Source organism: Bos grunniens, chromosome 4, assembly GCF_055505025.1.
Source record: "Bos grunniens cultivar Pamir isolate PY7600 chromosome 4, Bosgru_T2T1.0, whole genome shotgun sequence".
In the NCBI taxonomy this organism is placed as follows: domain Eukaryota; kingdom Metazoa; phylum Chordata; class Mammalia; order Artiodactyla; family Bovidae; genus Bos; species Bos grunniens.
In genome coordinates this window covers 107706603-107727644 of record NC_141168.1, presented here as the reverse complement: position 1 = coordinate 107727644, position 21042 = coordinate 107706603, and the positions used below count along the sequence as shown (strand labels likewise).

General features: G+C 42.0%; 2 protein-coding genes across 4 annotated transcripts in view; one reads left to right on the top strand and one right to left on the bottom strand.

Moving 5' to 3' along the window:
• PON3 (paraoxonase 3) overlaps positions 1-7658 on the bottom strand; it is a 38147-nt gene extending 30489 nt beyond the window's left edge. The window contains exons 1-2 of the mRNA XM_086397783.1: positions 7138-7658; positions 5645-5715 (exon numbers count right to left, since the gene is read on the bottom strand). Coding sequence (XP_086253909.1) covers positions 5645-5715; positions 7138-7211 — 145 coding nt within the window. The 5' untranslated portion in view covers positions 7212-7658. The remainder of the gene's footprint in view (positions 1-5644; positions 5716-7137) is intronic.
• Positions 1-21042, top strand: part of ASB4 (ankyrin repeat and SOCS box containing 4) — a 273176-nt gene that overhangs the window by 51405 nt on the left and 200729 nt on the right. For 2 of the 3 annotated variants that reach the window (XM_086397777.1, XM_086397778.1), the window contains exon 2: positions 14833-14946. The gene's annotated coding sequence lies outside the window, so the exon portion shown is untranslated. Of the gene's footprint in view, positions 1-7324; positions 7666-14832; positions 14947-21042 lie in introns of those variants that run through there. The other variant, XM_086397779.1, reaches the window with a different exon arrangement.

Below are 21042 nucleotides of genomic sequence, written 5' to 3'. Positions count from 1 at the left end.
TGGAGTGGGTAGCTGTTCCCTTCTCCAGAGGATCTTCCCAACCCAGGGATCAAACCAGGTCTCCTGTATATAGGACATTTCTATCGGGCCTTTTCATTTCTCATGTTCAACATGTATCAAAGCGATCTGGAAATTTCCCTCTTAAATCTGCTCCATTTTGTATATTTCAATTTCAGTGGATAACATTTCCATCCCCCAAGTACCCAAAGTAGGAACCTTGGAGTTATCCTTGATGTCTTCCTTTTCCTTACTCCCTAAAACCATCTGATCACAAGTCTTTCAAGCTCTGGAACTCCCTCCTGGATTTCTGTAATAACTTCCTAGTAGGTCCACTTTGCTCCCCTACAACCCATTCTTTTTAAATCGCAAACTTGACCCTGTAATGCTCCTGCTTAAAACCCTCCAAAGGGCCAGTAGGGCTGGCAGTAAAATTCTCAAACTCCTTGACCTAGATCCGCAGTTCGATGCCTCTTGGCTCCGATTTCAATTCTTGGGGCTCCCACCCTTCGCTGTCTTTTCCAGGCGTGCTGCAGCACTCAGTCAGCAGTGCTGAGGTAGGCCAGGCTTGTTTACCTGCATACCTGAGCACATGCTGTTACCTGATTCTTGGCAACACATGTTTCCCACATCCAGTCTCACCTCCACTTGACTGAGTATCACAGGCCCTTAGAGATGACTTGAATGCTGTCCCCTGAGCTTTTTCAACCTCTCTTGGCTCCAACATCCAGTTTGTGTACTAATATGGTCACCTGTGACTACCTCCACCATGATATTTTCCACATTTGGGCTGCAACTTGCTTGGATCAAGGACCTGGTTTTACTCAGTACCGTGTCCTTGTACCCAATATAACACCTGCCTTTTCACTATAAAAGCTTTCAGCAACAAGCTGGTTGACTGACTAAAAAGGAGAAACTGCTTTAGTTTTTGAACTTTGTCTTGTTTGAGGTTAAGTTATTGACAAGTGAGTGTTAATTTCTGAATAGAAGATGTCCTGAGTTGTATAATTTCTGATTTAGTCTTTTCATCTTCCAAACACCGTTTCACACATCTCCCATGATAGCACTAACCTGCTTCAGTAATTCACCTGCAGCATGAGTGGGCATTTTCCGGAGATGCTATGCTGGGTTTTTTGTTGTTGTTGTTGTTGTTTTTTACTTGCTCTGTCCACAGCACAGGGAAGCTGGTGCTTTGCACTCAGATGTGGAAAAGAATTAGTAGCTGATTGTACATTATTCCTGACCGTCCTTTATCCCTTTCCCCGACCTGCACTGCATCTGCATGATGGCCCGGTGCATCTTAGCAACAGTGGCTCCTGTGGGAGTAAAAGCCTCTGGGACACCCTCCCCTGAGTCTTCTCCATATACTCATTACCCTGTGCACAGACAACATTAAAACCCCACTGCTAAGTCTAAAACTAGTCTTACAAATAGGTATCTACTCCCTTTTAATCTGTCCACCCTATTTTTTGGCATAACCTCACTTCTCTGGCCTCCAATTTTTCTCTATAGACGTCTTGAGAAAAAGTCATGCCAAAACATTACTATCAATTAATATTGTCATTTCACATCTTCGAGGGAAGAAAATAGCCAGCTAAGAAAACAAATGGAAACTACCATGGAGTAGAAACATATCTTGGAGACACAGGAAGCTACAGGAGGGGAAAAGAAAGGAGAGGAAGATAGGAAGACTCCATATACAATGGCTGTCTGTCTACTTGATAATTCTGTCAAGGGCAAGCTAATAAAGCTGTTCCTATTTCAAGGGCAACTTTGATTAGCCAAATAACTTCCCAGTTAAGCCAATCTTTGAGCCTCAAAGCCTTGGAAAAAAGATGAATTTAATATAAAAAAGATCTTTGAGGTATGATTTCTGGGAGGTTAGAATTATTTCACTTTTTAAGCTTTCTTCCTAGAAAGAATACTGGGGAAAGAATGGGACTTCCCTGGTGGTCCAGTGGTTATGACCCAATTCTTCCAATTCAGGGAGCTTGGGTTTGATCCCCGGGAGGGGAACCAAGCTCCCACAGGCCACCCAGTGTGGCCAAAATAAATAAATAAATAAATAAATAAATAATGAGGAAGGAAAACAAAAAGAGGAAAAGTTGGTTCTGCCAATAAAGTGGAAGTTTTAGTCGTGTTTGACTCTTTGCAACCCCATGGACTGTAGCCCACCAGGCTCCACTGTCCACACATACATTCCATGTCCATGGAGTTCTCCAGGCAAGAATACTGGAGTGGGTAGCCACTCCCTTCTCCAGGGGATCTTCCTGAACCAGGGAATGAACGCAGGTCTCTTGCATTGTAGGCAGACTCTTTACCATCTGAGCCATCAGGCAAGCCCTCGACCAATAAAATTAATCAGAAAAGTCTAGGTCTTGAAGAAAACACAAATCAGAAATTTTCCCCAGCTCTGTTACTGCCTACTATTCTCTGCCTTCAATTCTTTGGTTTTCCATTCTTTCACAAAGCTTTTCACTCTCAGAGAGGAGGGTCTTACGAGTATCATCTCATTAGTGAGCTTTGTTTAAATGTGCAACTTGCCCGGTCTTGGTCAGCTCTATTGATTAATATTTCACTTTTTTGCATCTCAGATTTTCTGTTTTCTGCCGCCACCATACTTCCCTGAAACTCCGTAATAAAAATGTGCTGTCAGTAGATAAGAAAGGCAGTGTTACACAACAGAGAGTACAAAGGCATGGAAGAAAACCACCGTGCCTCTTCATGTGGACCTGGCACCTTCTCGTTCTGAACCACTGGGCAGGGAACTTCATTCTTCTGGGTGTCAGTTTCCTAATCTCCAAACACAGGTGGCAGCACCCACCTTACGGGGTGTTTATGAGGTTGATGTAAAGTGTTTCCAAAGGACTCAGCAGAGAGCCATAGACACTAGGCCTTTGATAAGGTAGTAGTATTATTTTTAGATATATAGCAATATTGTCCTATTGACAAATGACCCATGATCATTCCCACTTGTTCAGTTCTGTAAATATAGAATGTACATATGCCAATAGACATGAGATGTGCATGCGTTTTTTTCTTCTGCTCTAGTTTTTTGAAATAATTGTATTTCTTTTTGGCTGTGCTGGGTCTTCGTCGCTGCGAGGGTTTTCTCTGGCTGTGGAGAGCAGGGACTACTCTCTTGCTGCAGTGCACATACTTCTCACTGCAGTGGCTTCTCTTGTTGTGAAGTGCCACAAAACACGGGCTCTGGGACACGCTGGCCTCAGGAGTTGTGGCTCCCGGGCTCTAGTGCACAGGCCCAGCACTTTTGGCACACAGGCTCAGTTGCTCTGCACCATGTTGGATCTTCCTGGATCAGGGATAGAACCCGTGTCTCCTGCAATGGCAGGTGGATTCTTTACCACTGAGCCACCAGGGAGGCCCCTTCTGCTCTAGTTTTAACTTCTCAAGCCTATTTGAATCATACAATCTGAGAGTTGGGCTAGACTTTAACAATGCTTTAACAATGCTCTAATTACTGTCTAAATTAACTGGCAGACTCTTTTTAGATATATATATATATATATATATAATTAATATGAATATTACTCCACAAGGCAGTAAACAAATGATTGAATGTTACATTTCCTTATTTTTTTTAATCAAATTAAATCTGACCCCAAACCCACATTGCACTAAACTGGTAGGAAGTTCAGCCTGAGTCATTATTGGGTCTCTCTGCCAGGGTTGTGCAAACAGCTTAATAAACAAAGCTGTGGACTTTGGGGAAGTCCACATGGCCTTTATTCTACACTAGTCACCACTGAAATATTCATTGCCAAGCTCATGTGGTCCCTTTAATTTAGAAACTTTTGCCAATTATACATACTGTGCGCGCGCACACACATACAACCTTTGCTCATGCTCATACAGTGTAAGGGATCCAGCCTCCCTAAAGGTATATTGTAGCCGTTCCTTTACAGGTCTTGATTCTCCCCCAGAATGGGACAAAGCCCCCTGTTATTTAAAACAACAACAACCACAACCACATATTCCCCTTCCGTCTCCATTAGAATCCCTTGAAGGAGTCCAGGTTTTTAAATACCCAAGTCAGGAAATGCTTTGTCTTGAGTTCCTTCTGCTTTCTAGCTCGCAATACACACCTCATCTAACACTAGGGAGCACAAGGGCCAGGCTGTTTCTCTGTTTTAGAAATTGAGAGGGCAAATAAAGATAGAAAACCAAAATCAAAAGGGCTCTTTTATATATATATAAAGGGCCAGGCTGTTTCTCTATTTGTTTTAGAAATTGAGAGGGGAAATAAAGATAGAAAACCAAAATCAAAAGGGCTCTTATATATATATATATATATGTGTATGTATGTATATATATGTATTAGTAACTTATCTTGGAGATCATTTATATCACAATAAGCTATACTGTCGTCCTGTCGCATACTGAAATAATTCACAGTCCTTGACCCTAGGAGGTTTACAATCTGATTGTGAGAGAAAGACACTGCTGGCTCTAAAATAAAGCATGTGGTAGGTGTCTCAAGTGAATGGGAGTTTCAGAGTGCTATGAGAGTTCAGGGGTAGAAGAGGGATTTCCAACTGATTTCAGCAAGCAGCAATGAAGAAATCTTTGGAGGTAATTTCATGAGCAAAGGTGAGAAAATGAAAGAATACATTCCTAGAACAGCATCTGGCTAGATTTTTTTTCCCCCTAGTAGTATCATCAGGGAGAGTTAAAGGCTCAGAGCCAAAACAAGCAGTTGAAGCAGTAAGGAGTAAATGAGATCAGCTCTATGTAGGGGCCCAGGAGAGGCCAACAGGTCTCACGTGAAACAGTGAGGGGAGAGGGGAAAATAAATGGCTCCTTCATTTTTTTTTAAGATTTTTAAAGTCTTTATTGAATTTGTTACAACACTGCTTCTGCTTCATGTTTTGGTGTTGTGGCCTCAAAGCCTGTGAGATCTCAGCTCCCTGACTAACGATGGAATCCATATCTCCTGCATCGGAAGGCAAAGTCTTACCCGCTGGACTGTCAGGGAAGTTCAAGATTCCTAAATTTTGAACTGAAACTCTTTGAGAATGCAGGTACCAAGCTTAAGAAAAGTCTGGAAGAAGAGCTGATTATGGGTGGGGTGTGAGAGAGGAAATGACAGAAAGGCAAAGAAGATTTCAAACAGAAAAAAAGGCCTGCAGTTTGAGAGATCAGGGATCCAACTATGGATTTTCGATTAATTAAGAAAAAAACCTTCAATTGATTGGGAGGTTCTTGAGAATAAGGGCTAAGTCACATTTCTTTTAGTACTAGCAGATAAATTTTGAAGGCAGTGACACTGGAAGCTAGGAGTATCATCAAGGAGAGGGGAGAAGAAAAAAAAAAGAAGTAAGGCAACAGAAAAAGACAGAGAAGGAAATGAAATGTCAGAGTGGACAGGAGCAGAGTCCAGCAAGGGACCAACCAAAGAGTAGTCAACAACATATTTCAAATGATGGAGAGATGTCAGTAAGAGGACCGAGAAAAAGCCATAGATTTTGACATTTAGGACACCCCTTGGAGACGTGGAATCAGATAGCTTGGGTAAAACTGATGAGGCTGAAGCCTCAGTAGGAGGGTTTGAGGAGTAGCAGTGGATTAAATTAGCAGCTTCAGTCAGGGGGATGGTGACCAGGAAATTGTACTGTCATATACATACCAATTCCCTCAATAAGGTGGCAGTTCTGGGATTCTACTGACTCCACTTCTCGATATGCATTCATTCTTTCTCTGTGGAAGATAAAAACACTGGAGATCAATGCACAACATCCAAAATCAATGTCTAACCAGTCTTTAACCACCTTCAAATTGATTAACTCTCTTTCTCATCATTTATGGATGATATCACAAATAAGTAGCCATCTCCTTTTATTTACATTTACTTATATAATGTGGACACACTGGGTAATGTGCCTATATTTTTTAATTTAATAGTATATAAGTATTATTAATTTAAATGCACAAAACACTATTATCAAATGTGATAAAGCATCATCTATTATAAATCTGCACTTTGGTTCCCTTAATCCCTTACAGTCTTGCCTTTTGATCCTTGTCCCCAACTGCCTTCCCCAAATTCAACAGGGTCTCCTAATAGCTAAACTCTGTAGCTTTTGCTTTATTATTTTTAAAATTTTATGTTCATTTACTTTGCAAGTTCATGAGTTCATTAAACTGACCATAGTTTAAACAATTGGCCAAATTATTTTTGAATAGTGTTTTTGATTCCACAGTGAAACATTCTTCTAAACACAAGGAATAATTTTACATTTTTATTAAATTGTATTCAGGAAGATTCTATACTTATCTTACTGTGACTTTAAAAAAATACTCTTTAGATTGGCTTTATAATTATCATTATTTTTTATGATTTTCTCACTTGCATGCACTGGGAGCAAATGTAACAGTAAACTCAAGCTGAACTAGAATGTATTATCAAAAGGCACCATGCTCCTCAACAGATTCTGCCAATAGATGTGAACCTCTGAGAAGACCAACTTCTATTTAGAGAAATAAATAAAAACAACCCAAAGAGGACTGAAAGCAAGTAGAAGCTAACATCTATTCGGGAACACATGTCATCATCTAACAAACATTTCTTCTTACTAGCCCAGTATTCTCCTGGGATATTTCTGGAATTGCTATCACCACCAGATCTTCCACTTCAAAAGGTCAGGTCAGATACCGGAACAATGCCAATCTCCCCTTGCAGGTTTCAGTTCATTTCCCTGCTGTCCTTCTAGCTCCTTTAATCTGGTAACCCGGTACCCTTCAAGGTTGAACTTGCCTTGGACAACCTCTGAGTCAGCCTAAAACATTCAGCCGGTAGCCTGGCTCCCTCCTCCCAAGACCAGCGCTTCCAACAGTTAGTTTGTTCAAGGGTGGGTGGAATGCTGAGGGAAGGGGGAAGGGGGGCAGTTGCATAACTTTCAGAAAATAAACCGGGGCATTTCTGCCTCACGATCTTAGGAAAGGCAAGAAATCAGCTCACTTTCCACATCAGAGCTTCTCAAGGGATAGTTTGTTAGGTGCGATTGAGAAGACGGGGTCCCCAACAGCTCATTCTTACCCGCTATGAAGGCGGCCCGGGGCAGCCCTTAACCTAACTTGGAAGAAGAGAAAAAGCCCAGGACGCTCAAGATGCCAACTCACCTAAGTGTCAAAAATCTCTCCCCGACTAGGGCCAGGCCGGCGCCCAGCAGGATAAGTGCCATCAGCTTCCCCATGGTCTCCGGGGTCCAGGGCGCCCAGGGCACGCAGAGTACTCTGGAGGGGCTGCGGGCAGCGCCGGTCCCTCCCCCAGTGGTGCTCGCCCCGCCCTTCCTGCTCCCGGGCAGGTGCGCTGCCAAGGCTCTGGGCTAAGGTCGCTGCGTCCCAGCCTTCGCCGCAGCGCTGCTCCGGGTTCAAGGCCACATTCACCTGCTTTCAAGGAAACCTTTACTCGCGGATTCCTTTATTCTTCAGGGCTCAAAATACAGAGACAGGACCCATACCCCTGGGTTCCCTTGGCAGCTTTGGCGAGATCCCACGGGTGGGTGGGACGATAGAGGAGGAGGTTTGCTGCCAAAAGCTGCGGAATTCTACCTCAGCTCCTCAAGTGTCCTGAAAGGGAAACTGGAGGAGGGGCAGAGAGCACGGGGAGCTGTAGTTCAGACCCAGAAACTTTGCAGTTTGTGGAAGGTAAGGTGTTCTAAGAGACGCAGAATTGATCCCACACACAGGGTGGAGGCGGGGCGCGGGGAGGGGGAGGGTGGATTCTGTTTGTGGACTGGGAGGATTTGTGAATGTCAGCATCTGCCCCCAACATTTGAGATAAAGTCAGGAGAAGTGAAGGGAAAGAAATAAATAGAATAGGTAACAAGATGAGCAGAACGGAGGAGAGACGGGGAGAAGGGAAGCATAGCTTCTTTGGAAGGTTAGACTTTCAAAAGACTCCTAGATCCTTCTTTCTTCTGGATCTTTAGATCCTGCCAGGCAAATAATCTGCACCCTCCCACACTCATGATAAAAATCAGGTTGAAAGAAGGGGAGCACGAGGTGGGAAAGACTTAAAGAGTTTGGGCAAAGCCAAGGAGCATCTTCAAGATCTGTTTTTATTTTCCACAAGGAAAAAAAAAAAAGACTATTTCTATTGAGTTTAAGTAAACTCAATAGAAACTTCTGTGTTTGAGAGAACACAGAAGTGGAGATATTAAGTAAAGGAAGTTTCTGACTTATGGGATACATAAATACTGTTTGAATACATAATTATAGTGGAATAATAAAGCTTGCCATTTATGCAGCACCTACTATGTACCTTGCATTGTCCTTAGAACTTTGCCTATGTTAACTTTTGATTACTGGTACTTCTCTGAGGTAGTTCACATCCCAGTTTTATAGGTCAGAAAGCCAAGGCACAGATTAACTGTGTAACTTGCTCTTGGCCACACAGCTAGAGAGTGGCAGTGTGAGCCCTTCCTGTGCCCTTCCTCAGTTATGCTGAGTTTTATTAAAGCTGTGGAGGAAGGGCTACTAACGGAACATTGGAACATCTGGAATTGCATTGGTAAGACAGTTACTTCTTCAGAAGATTAATTTGAAAAGAGTTCACACAGAGGAGGAATACGTATTTCTATCTGCCTGCTGCTGCTGCTAAGTCGCTTCAGTCGTGTCCGACTCCGTGCGACCCCATAGACAGCAGCCCATCAGGTTCCCCCATCCCTGGGATTCTCCAGGCAAGAACACTGGATTGGGTTGCCATTTCCTTCTCCAATGCATGAAAGTAAAAAGTGAAACTGAAGTCGCTCAGTCGTTTCTGACTCTTCGCGACCCCGTGGACTTCAACCTACGAGGCTCCTCTGTCCATGGGGTTTTCCAGGCAAGAGTACTGGAGTGGGGTGCCATCGCCTTCTCCAATATCTCCCTGTATTTCTATAAAAATATTGGAAAGATACACAAGAAACTAACAAACTGGTTTCCCCTAAGTGGGACAGATAGGATGGCAAGGAGACTTTTCAACCTTCTTTAAAAATATTTTATTTATTATTTGTGGTTGTGCTGGGTTTTCATTGCTACATGAGCTTTTCTCTGGTTGCAATGGGCAAGGGCTACTGTCTGTCTGGTTGTGGTGCTCAGGCTTCTCAATGCAGTGGCTTCTTTTGTTGCAGATCACAAGTGCTGGGGCACTCGGGCTTCGTCAGTTGTGATGCATGGGCTCAGTAGATGTGGTTCCCAGGCTCGGGAGCACAGTGCTTAATTGCTCCAGGGCACTTGGGACCTTCCCAGAGCAGGGATCAAGCCTGTTTCTCCTGCCTTTGCAGCCAGACTCTTTACCACTGAACCACCAGGGAAGCCCTCAACATACCTTTTAATATAACTTTGATTTTTAATAGAGACTCCTGTGAAAACAGTGACCCATATTTCAGAAGAAAATGCATAAATACACCACACACACACACACACACACACACACACATGTGGTGCGGAGATTCTGCTGCTGCTGTTGCTTCACATTTCTTCACTTAGTCGACACCCTGCATGTTTGTTTCAAAGAAAGACAAACCCCGTGGATCACTGTGTGGCGATGACTCTCCAGACAGGTTCATGGCCACTGAGTTTGAATTGTTCTCTGGAATGGCATGTGTGAGTCCATGGGAGACTGGGAAGGAAAGGAAGGAATGTTGCTTGGTGTTCACACTCAGCACTGTTTGGTGAGCACTGACAACTACTTGCCCAGCACTGAAGACTTGGTGTGAGCAAGATGCCCTTGCCTTCAAGGGGCTTACATCCTAGAGGGGAAATATATTTAAAGGAAGGAAGGCAGGGAGGATAGAAAAAAAGGAAAGAAGCAGGAGGGAAGGTGAAGCCAAAAAACAGAAAAAGACAAAGTAAAAAAGTAAGTTGTTTCATGTTCTTTTATGAAATAATCAGTCATGTATAGCCATGAGAGGAGACAGAGAGGCTCAGGAAATAATAGTCTTTTATACTCACAAAACTTAGAGACAGAAAGACAGGCATGGTACAGAGCCATGTGGGAAAGACGCCTGGGTGATTGGGAGGCAGAAAACAGGACAGGAGGGTTGAAGCTGCTCCCTTTATTGGGGGTTTCAGTCATGTCCGACTCTTTGTGATACTATGGACGGTAGCCCACCAGGCTCCTCTGTCCATGGAATTCTCCAGGCAAGAATACTGGAGTGGGTTGCCAGTGTGCAGGCTAGGCTGAACTACTTAGGATTGGCTAGTTTGAATAATTTTGGCAGGTTTGAGGCTATGAGGTAGTTGCTAGTTTCCTGGCACCTAGTTCTGGGATGACTACAGCAGAGGAATATTGTCTCTTGGCGTGTAAGGGCCAGATAGAGGGGATATGGCTCTGGACCATTTAGTTTGTGAATCAGAGACATGCTTCTGGTGGAGCCCCTTGCTGTCTCCCAGAAGTGGAAAAGCCTCTCTAAAGAGGTGACAATAAAACGGAGACCTGAAGTAAGAGAAGAAACTAGGTTGTAAAGAGTGGGAGGAGGGGAATTTCCGTTGAGGGAAATATCTTGGTGTTTGCCAGGACCTGCAGTTACAGTGTGGCCCAAGCCATTGCTGGATGAAGTTGGAGAGGGAAGCGGAACCCAGATCACACAGCATCTTGCAGGTCTTAGTGGAGAGATCAGTAACACAGTAAGGTCTTGCAGGAGATGATGTGATCTGAGTACTTTGCTACTGAGTAGGAAATAGATTGGAGAGGGGAAAAACTGGTAGACAGAAGTCCACCCGCAAAACTGTTTTGGGTAAGAAGTAATAATAGAGACTGCAGCAAGAGAGAGGAGAACGGATCCAAAAAGACGTCACTTGGAGATAGAGTTGGGTAGACTTTCTGATAGTTAAGGACAAACATGATATGAAAGATGACTGCAAAGGTCTGAGCTGGCGATGTTAATTTTGGAGTAATCAGTATACAGGGAGTACATAAAGCCATTGGAATGGATGGGAGAGAGGAAAGAGCACCCAATTTTGGCCCTAAAGAGCCATTACATTTCTATTAATATTTGGATGACGTGTGCAAACCAGCAAAGGAGGGGAAAACAGGAGATAATGAGAATAGTGTTGAGAAAGCCAAGGCGGAAGAGTGTTTTGAGAAGGAAAGAAGAGAGCATGCTAAATGCTGCTTAGAAGTCAGGTAAGATCAGAGCAGAGATAGAGGTAATTGGATTTGGCAACACAAAGATCTCTGATGACCTTGACATGAACAAAGACCAGACTGTAGTTGGTTGACAAGTGCATGGGTAATGAGAAAGAAGAGACAGTGTGGATCTCAAAGACTTTACTTATGATGGGTGTGTTAGTTATGTATTATGATGCACTAAACTATCCCTAAACAAGGAAGCTTAAAATTCATGATCTGAGCATTGTTATTGGTCAGAAAGTGGAAGCAGCTTAGTGAAGTGCTTCTGGTTCATGGTCGGTCATGAGGTTGCAGTAATCTGAAGGCATTTCAATTGCATGTCTGTAGTCAGGGGACCTAAGCTCCTTGCAATGTGAACCTTCCCAAGGGCTGTCTGAGAAGTGTCTTCAGGATAAGGCACCCAACTTTCCCCAGTGAGTGGCCTGAATGAGGGAGCAAGGAGGAAACCTTGACGCCTTTTATGACCAAGTCTCAAAAGTCACATGTTGTCACTTCTGCATTATTCTGTTTGTTAGACATCAGTCGCTAAATCCAACCCACTCTTAACACATTATTGACAGGGGCATTTTTGTAGAAACTAACACCTGTGGCTGGCGATTTCTTATGTAAATGAATATCAAAACATCTTCTGGTCAATATTGTGCATAACAAAAGATGTATGAATATGTCTATGGTCAATAAGTTGTTAAGGAGCAATGCATTAAGCTTGCCTGTGGGGGAAGAATGTCAAATCTTTGGACGTATTTTAAGCCATCAGTGGAATCCAGAGAAATGATGTGGTGGTTAAAAATGTGAGATCAAGGGAGTGTTGTCTTTTAAACGGGAGATACAGTTAGAAGATCTTTGTGCTAATGAAAATGAATCAGTAGGGAAAGAGTTTGATGACGCAGAAGAGAGAAGGGATAATGGAAAAAGTGAAGTCCTAAGCACAGTTGGAGGACTCCTTCTCCACTTTAACAGTAGAAATAGGAGACGGTGGATGCAGCTACAGTGAGAGGTGTAACTTTGGGAGGGGAAGTGTGAGGGGGCTTATATCTAGTTGTTTCCATTTTCTCAGTGAATTATAAGACAAGACCTACAGACCAAAGTGTGAACAGATAAAGGATTGTGGGAAGTTTGAGGAAAAGGAGAAGCTATAAAATCACTAACTTAAGAAAGAGAAAAGCTAATCTACCAAAGAAATTGAGGGTTGCTTGACATTTTGAGTACCACATCTGAGCTTTGACATTCATTCAAGAGAAACCATTCAGCTGTTTTGTGATTTTCCCAGGTCACAGATAGCTGCTCAGGTGCATGTGTGAAGTAAAGAAACGATTTGAGTTTTGCTTCCTATGACATTTGGAGGAGAGACGTATAAAGGAGTTGAGAGTATACTCAAGGAAGTGATTACAGGATGGAAGCTGGATTGGATAAGCAGAGATATTATGCAGAAGAGGGGACAGTTGGAAGGGGAGAAAGTTCTGGGGCTAGGGTTATCAATCAGTTTGAGGTTGGAACAATTCAAAAATTTTAGAACGATGGCAGTACCTGAACAGATGACTTAGAAATGAAGGGGGTGGTGGTTGCTGAGTCTGAGACTTGAAATAAAGGTTTTACAGGTAAGAAAGTTTCTGATACAGAATATGGCTGTAGGAGTGGATGGCTGAGACAGTGGGAGAAATGGGTATTAGGAGTGAAAATTTGAGGCACACAGAAGCTATGTGTTGGAGGATTTATCCATGTAGACTTTTAAATCACTGGGAAGGAAAATGGAATAGAGATGTTCTACTTTATTAGATGATTGTACTAACTTCCTTCAAAATGAATATTAATCTGAGTTTGGATAGAAATTAAGGTAGAAATCTGTGAAAAGGTAAGAAATATCTCTCTAGGAACTGATAGAAAATAATTTCCAGAAAAAAGAGAAAGAATGTAGAAGAGGAAAAAAAGGAGTTCAATGACAGATAATTTTTTAAAAAATAGAGTATGTCCATTGATATTAATAATAGGAATAATGGAAGAAAAATCACCATTTTGAAACTCCAGTGTAATAATAACTGGACAGGAACACTACTGGATGCCAAATAGATGAAAGGTTTTAGGGAACAGACTATTCACTTGGATTTATAAAAAGAAGGAAAAAATTAACCCTGTTGAGCAGGTGATCACCACCTTAATCAGTTACTCAGATTTACCATCACAAAGAGTGAAAAAAAAAACCTATGTTTATATTCTGCTGCAATGCAGTGTGAAGTACAGGTCACTTATTAGTATTCTTGTCAAAATTGTTTAATCTGAATCTGGTCAAGCCTAGGGTAACTTCTAATTTACAGGAAATATGAGTGCTGCTGAATTGAGCTCAGGACTCCAGGAAGAAACGGTCAAGTAAATTCAGAATGTAGATCATTCCAGAAGATATCTTGCTTGCACTGAAAAATGTGTCATTAAAAATAAAAACAAAAAATAGAAAGACTGTTTCACATTAAAAAGGATTCAAGAGACATAAGTAAATGTGAATTGTGATCCTCGATTGAATTTTGGATTAGGGAGCTTGGGGGATAGGAGGGTTAGCAATTATTAAAGGCATTTGGAGACCACTGAGAAAATTTGAATTTGTACCAGGTATTAGATGGCATCACTATTAATGAGAGGTATTATTACTGCAAAGTGTTGTAATAACATTGTGGTTATGTGGAAGGACGCCCTCATATTCAGAAGATGCAAGCTGCAGTATGCAGAGATGAAGTTTTATGATATCTCCAACTTGCTTTCAAATGGTGCAGAAAAATAAAAGCATCTTTACTTGGAAAAGTAAAGCAAAAATGGAAAAATGATAACTGGTGATTGGTGAATATAGGTGAAGGGTATAAGGAAGTCACTGAACTACTCTTTCAATTTTCCTCTATGTTTAAACATTTCAAAAGTGGTGGAGGTGGGAAAATTGGGTTTCTCCAAATTATTGTTTAATAACTTGTCTATGTTTAGTTCCTTCTTTTTAAATGTAATTCAAGTCTATAGTTTTTTCAATTAATTTAATTGGAGGCTAATTACTTTACAGTATTGTGGTGGTTTTTGCCATACATCGACATGAATCACCCATGGGTACACATGTGTCTCCCCATCCTGAACCCCCCTCCCACCTCTCTCCCCACCCCAACCCTCTGGGTTGTCAAAGAGCACTGCCCTGCTTCATGCACTGAACTTGCCCTGGTCATCTACTTTACATACGGTTATATACGTTTCAATGCTATTCTCTCAAATCATCCCACCCTCTCCTTCTCCCAGAATCCAAAAGTCTTTCTTTACATCTGTGTCTCTTTTGCTGTCTTGCATATAGGATCATTATTACCATCTTTCTAAATTCCATATATATGCATTAATGTACTGTATTGGTGTTTTTCTTTCTGACTTACTTCATTCTGTATAATAGGCTCCAGTTTCATCCACCTCATTTGAGCTGACTCAACAGCCTTCTTTTTTATAGTTGAGTAATACTCCATTATGTATATGTACCACGACTTCCTTATCCATTCATCTGCCGATGGACATCTAGGTTGTTTCCATGTCTTACCTATTGTAAACAATGCTGCAATAAACACTGGGGTACATGTGTCTCTTTCAGTTCTGATTTCCTCAGTGTGTATGCCAAGCAGTGGGATCGCTGGTTGTATAGCCATTTAAAAAAATAATTATTTATTTATTTATTTTTGGCTGTGCAGGAGCAGTGGCTGTGATGGCGCAGGAGCAGCTGAGAGGAGCTACCCCACGTCCAAAGTAAGGATCTGCAGCTGCGCTTCCCTGGAGCAGCTGTGAAGAGATACCCCACGTCCAAGGTAAGAGAAACCCAAGTAAGATGGTAGGTGCTGAGAGAGGGCATCAGGGGGCAGACAGACTGAAACCACAATCACAGACAACTAGCCAATCTGATCACATGGACCACAGCCTTGTCTAACTCAAGGAAACTAAGCCATGCCCTGTGGGGCCACCCAAGACAGACGGGTCATGGTAGAGAGGTCTGACAGAATGTGGTCCACTGGAAAAGGGAATGGCAAACCACTTCAGTATTCTTGCCTAGAGAACCCCATGAACAGTATGAAAAGGCAAAAAGATAGGAAACTGAAAGATGAACTCCCCAGGTCGGTAGGTGCCCAATATACTACTGGAGATCAGTGGAGAAATAGCTCCAGAAAAAATGAAGGGATGGAGCCAAAGCAAAAACAACACCCAGTCCCAGATGTGGGACTGGTGATAGAAGCAAGGTCCGAGGCTGTAAAGATCAATATTGCACAGGAACCTGGAATCTTAGGTCCATGAATCAAGGCAAATTGGAAGTGGTCAAACAGGAGATGGCAAGAGTGAACGTCAACATTCTGATTCTAGGAATCAGCAAACTAAAATGGACTGGAATGTGTGAATTTAACTCAGATGACCATTATATCTACTATTGTGGGCAGGAATCCCTTAGAAGAAATGGAGTAGCCATCATGGTCAACAAAAGAGTCTGAAATGCAGTACTTGGATGCAATCTCAAAAACGACAGAATGACCTCTGTTTCCAAGGCAAACCATTCAATATCACGGTAATCCAAGTCTATGCCCTGACCAGTAAGGCTGAAGAAGCTGAAGTTGAATGGTTCTATGAAGACCTGCAAGACCTTCTACAACTAACAACCCAAAAAGATGTCATTTTCATTATAGGGAACTGGAATGCAAAAGTAGGATGTCAAGAAATACCTGGAGTAACAGGCAAATTTGGCCTTGGAATATGGAATGAAGCAGGGCAAAGGCTAATAGAGTTCTGCCAAGAGAACGCACTGGTCATAGCAAACACCCACCCTCTTCCAAAAACACAAGAGAAGACTCTGCATATGGACATCACCAGATGGTCAACACCGAAATCAGACTGATTATATTCTTTGCAGCCAAAGATGGAAGAAGCTCTATACAGTCAGCAAAAACAAGACCGGGAGCTGACTGGGGCTCAGATCATGAACTCCTTATTGCCAAATTCAAACTGAAATTGAAGAAAGTGGGGAAAACCACTACACCATTCAGGTTTGACCTAAATCAAATCCCTTATGACTATACAGTGGAAGTGAGAAATAGATTTAAGGGACTAAATCTGATAGAGTGCCTGATGAACTATGGATGGAAGTTTGTGACATTGTATAGGAGACAGGAATTAAGACCATCCCCAAGAAAAAGAAATGCAGAAAGAAAAAATGGTTGTCTGAGGAGGCCTTACAAATAGCTGAGAAAAGAAAAGAAGCTAAAGGCAGGGGAGAAAAGAAAAGATATACCCATTTGAATGCAGAGTTCCAGAGAATAGCAAGGAGAGATCAGAAAGCCTTCCTCAGAGATCAGTGCAAAGAAATAGAGGAAAACAATAGAATGGGAAAGACTAGAGATCTCTTCAAGAAAATTAGAGATACCAAGGCAACATTTCATGCACAGATGGGCTCAATAAAGGACAGAAATGGTATGGAAGCAGAAGATATTAGAAGAGGTGGCAAGAATACATAGAAGAACTGTACAAAAAAGATCTTCATGACCCAGATAATCACGATGGTGTGATCACTCACCTAGAGCCAGACATCCTGGAACGTGAAGTCAAGTGGGCCTTAGGAAGCATCACTACGAACAAAGCTAGTGGAGGTGATGGAATTCCAGTTGAGCTATTTCAAATCCTGGAAGATGATGCTGTGAAAGTGCTGCACTCAATATGTGAGCAAATTTGGAAAACTCAGCAGTGGTCACAGGACTGGAAAAGGTCAGTTTTCATTCCTATCCTGAAGAAAGACAGTTCTAAAGAATGTTCAAACTACCACACCATTGCAGTCATCTCACATGCTAGCAAAGTAATGCTCAAAATTCTCCAAGCCAGGCTTCAGCAATACATGAACTGTGAACTTCCAGATGTTCAAGCTGATTTTAGAAAAGGCAGAGGAACCAGAGATCAAATTGCCAACATCCACTGGATCATGGAAAAAGCAAGAGAGTTCCAGAAGAACATCTATTTCTGATTTATTGACTATGCCAAAGCCTTTGACTGTGTGGATCACAATAAACTGTGGAAAATTCTGAAAGAGATGGGAATACCAGACCACCTGACCTGCCTCTTGAGAAACCTATATGCAGGTCAGGAAGAACAGTTAGAACTGGACATGGAACAACAGACTGCTTCCAAATAGGAAAAGGAGTACATCAAGGCTGTATATTCTCACCCTGCTTATTTACCTTATATGCAGAGTATATCATGAGAAACGCTGGGCTGGAAGAAGCACAAGCTGGAATCAAGATTGCCAGGAGAAATATCAATAACCTCAGATATGCAGATGACACCACCTTATGGCAGAAAGTGAAGAAGAATTAAAGATGAAATTTCTCCTCTTGATGAAAGTGAAAGAGGAAAGTGAAAAAGTTGGCTTAAAGCTCAACATTCAGAAAACTAAGATCATGGCATCCGGTCCCATCACTTCATGGCAAATAGATGGGGAAACAGTGGAAACTGGCTGACTTTATTTTTTGGGGCTCCAAAATCACTGCAGATGGTGACTGCAGCCATGAAATTAAAAGATGCCTACCTCTTGGAAGGAAAGTTATGACCAACCTAGATAGCATATTAGAAAGCAGAGACATTACTTTGCCAACAAAGGTCCATCTAGTCAAGGCTATGGTTTTTCCAGTGGTCATGTATGGACGTGAGAGTTGCTGTATAAGGAAAGCTGAGCACCGAAGAATTGATTCTTTTGAACTGTGGTGTTGGAGAAGACTTGAGAGTCCCTTGGACTGCAAGGAGATCCAACCAGTCCATCCTAAATTCGATCAGTCCTGGGTGTTCATTGGAAGGACTGATGTTGAAGCTGAGACTCTAATACTTTGGCCACCTGATGCGAAGAGCTGACTCATTGGAAAAGACCCTGATACTGGGAAAGACTGAGGGCAGGAGGAGAAGGGGACAACAGAGGTTGAGATGATTGGATGGCATTACCGACTCAATGGACCTGGGTTTGGGTAAACTCCAGGAGTTGGTGATGGACAGGGAGGCCTGGCGTGCTGCAGTTCATGGGGTAGCAAAGAGTCGGACACGACTGAGCGACTGAACTGAATGGAACTTAACTGTGCTGGATCTTCTTTGCTGCACACCGGTTTTTCTAGCTGTGGGATGCAGGGGCTACTCTTCATTGCAGGGCACTGGCTTCTCACTGTGGTGGCTTCTCTTGTTGCAGAGCACAGGCTCTAAGCGCTTGGGCTCAGTAGTTGAGACACACGGGCTTAGTTGCTCCTCGGCATGTGGAATTTTCCCGAACCAGGGATCAAACCCATGTCCCCTCCACTGACAAGTAGATTCCCATCCACTGTACCATCAGGATGTCCCTATGTTTTTTTCTTTATAATCTATCTTTTTATCATCTATCTATTTTCTCATTTGTTGAATCTCCTAATAGAATATAGGCATGTATCTGGTTCACTGTTATATATTAATGTCTAACTCAAAGTCTGATTACAGAAACGTCATTTTCTGTATTAAAAAATTTTAAAGTAAACTGAAAGTTATTTGCTTTGCAGTTATAAAAATTAGACTAGGCTCTTTTTTCTTCTTCTCTGCCTTCTGCCTTATGGAATAAAAATCTTAAAAACCAGGAGCAGAAAGCTAAGAGAGCACTGCAGGAATTCTTTCAGTCCTCCTTCTCTCACACCCAGAAATGTTTTGTAAAAATCTGAGAGTAAGGAAAACTCTAGGTGGCCAGAGAAAGGAGAAAGGTGGACGTGGGTGGTGTCAAAGTGAGTGCTATTAATTCTTCATTGTTTTGCCAAGTAAATATTCATCAGTCTAGACAAGCTATGTCTCCAAGAGAGGATTCAAACTAAGTAAATGAAGCCTAGAAAAGGGATCAGCCTTAGACTAGCTGTCAGTAATAATTAATCCATACACAAAATGAAAATAAGAAATACTAAAGTTATAGCTTATATTTAATTTTCCTTACTGCTCATATTAGGTGTCCACATTCACATCCAGCTGCTGTAAAAGAGCTGAGGTTTTGTAAAAGACCAAAATGTATTTGTTGTCACTGAGCAAGACCTCAGATTAAAAAGAAGTAAAACACACACACTCACACACCTGAGATCTAAATCCACCTACTGGTGGTACATCCCAATTGCAATTTCATTCCTTTTGAATGACCTCTTAATAGCCAACCAAATTGTTAAACTCAATATATGAGCCCAGTAAGATCATTGTAAATAGATGCACAATATATTTATGAATCCCTCATGGCCCACAGAGGCTCAAAACCAGCATTTATTTAAAAAACAGGAAAACTTTAAAAATCTCTAAGATAAATAACATGTGCTTATTAACCTGTTTTTAATTTTGTCCAGATCTATTTTCTAATAAACACAATAGAAACCAAGTCTATCTGATGCCTATTGTATTCTGGTACTTTTCATGAATATAGCTTTTTAGATAGTCATTGCTTATAGTCTAAAATCTAAAACATATGCTTCTTGGCTTTGGATCCCTAATGAATAATATTTAATCTTGTTTTGCTTATCTGTGACTTAATGTTTTCTCCATGGATAATGTAAACAGCAAAAAGTGGTAATTATTTTAGTATTAAATAATCCAATATATTTTAGTAGCAGACTATTTAAAAATATAAATAAAAACACAGGCCGAATGTGGTCAGAGACCAAGGTTAGGAATACTTAAGCAATTTACATTTAAGTCTTTAAATGATCCATCTGAAAGGACTCAAATTGATACCTATAAAAACAGAAGAAACTATGTATTAGGAAAAAGAGTAAATAATGAGATCCTCATTAGTTCCATGGCAGAAGCATCATGGAGTGGGTAACAGCACACCCTCTGACATCAGAAGTAGATTGAGAGCCACACCTTACAAGGTGTATGACCTTGAACATCCGTGAAATGTTAACAGTGATAGAAATCAATACCTACTCCCTCAGGGCCCTAATTAGGATTAAATGAGATAATGAATGTACCATTTTTAGTGCACTCTTTCTCTTTGTAAGTAACTGACAAATATTTCGATGGTAACAATGCTAAAGATGGGAGAAGTATGAGAAGTGAAGTGCTTTGGTAAGTTACAGGGGAAAAGAAACACAGATGAATTTATAGGAGGTATGGTGAGTGGAATCGGAGAAGGCAATGGCACCCCACTCCAGTACTCTTGCCTGGAAAATCCCATGGATGGAGGAGCCTGGTAGGCTGCAGTCCATGGGGTCGCAAAGAGTCGGACATGACTGAGCGACTTCACTTTCACTTTTCACTTTCATGCATTGGAGAAGGAAATGGCAACCCACTCCAGTGTTCTTGCCTGAAGAATCCCAGGGACGGGGGAGCCTGGTGGGCTGCCGTCTATGGGGTCACACAGTCGGACACGACTGAAGTGACTTAGCAGCAGCAGCAGCATAGTGAGTGGAAGAGTTCCCCTGGTGGCTCAGGCGGTAATGAATTTGCCTGCAGTGCAGGAGATGACAGTTCGATCCCTGAGTCAGGAAGATCCCTTGCAGAAGGGAATGGCTACCCACTCCAGTATTCTTGCCTTAAGAGTTCCATGGACTGAGGAGCTTGGCAGGCTACAGTTCATGGGTTGCAACGAGTTGGCCACAACTGAGCAACACACACACAGTGAGTGGAAAAAATGTGGTTGCAAAGAGCTGGACACAATTGAGTAACACACACACACACACACACACACACACACACACACACACACACGAATGTTCCCCTAAGCAGACACCTTCAGCCCTGATGGGTTGCAAAATGTTGAACACACACAGAAAGTAGAAAGAATGTGGTTGCAAAGAGTTGGACATGATTGAGCAACACACACAGACACACACACACACAAATGTTCCCCTATGAGGTGGACACTTTCAGACACACACACATATGGGCCTGGA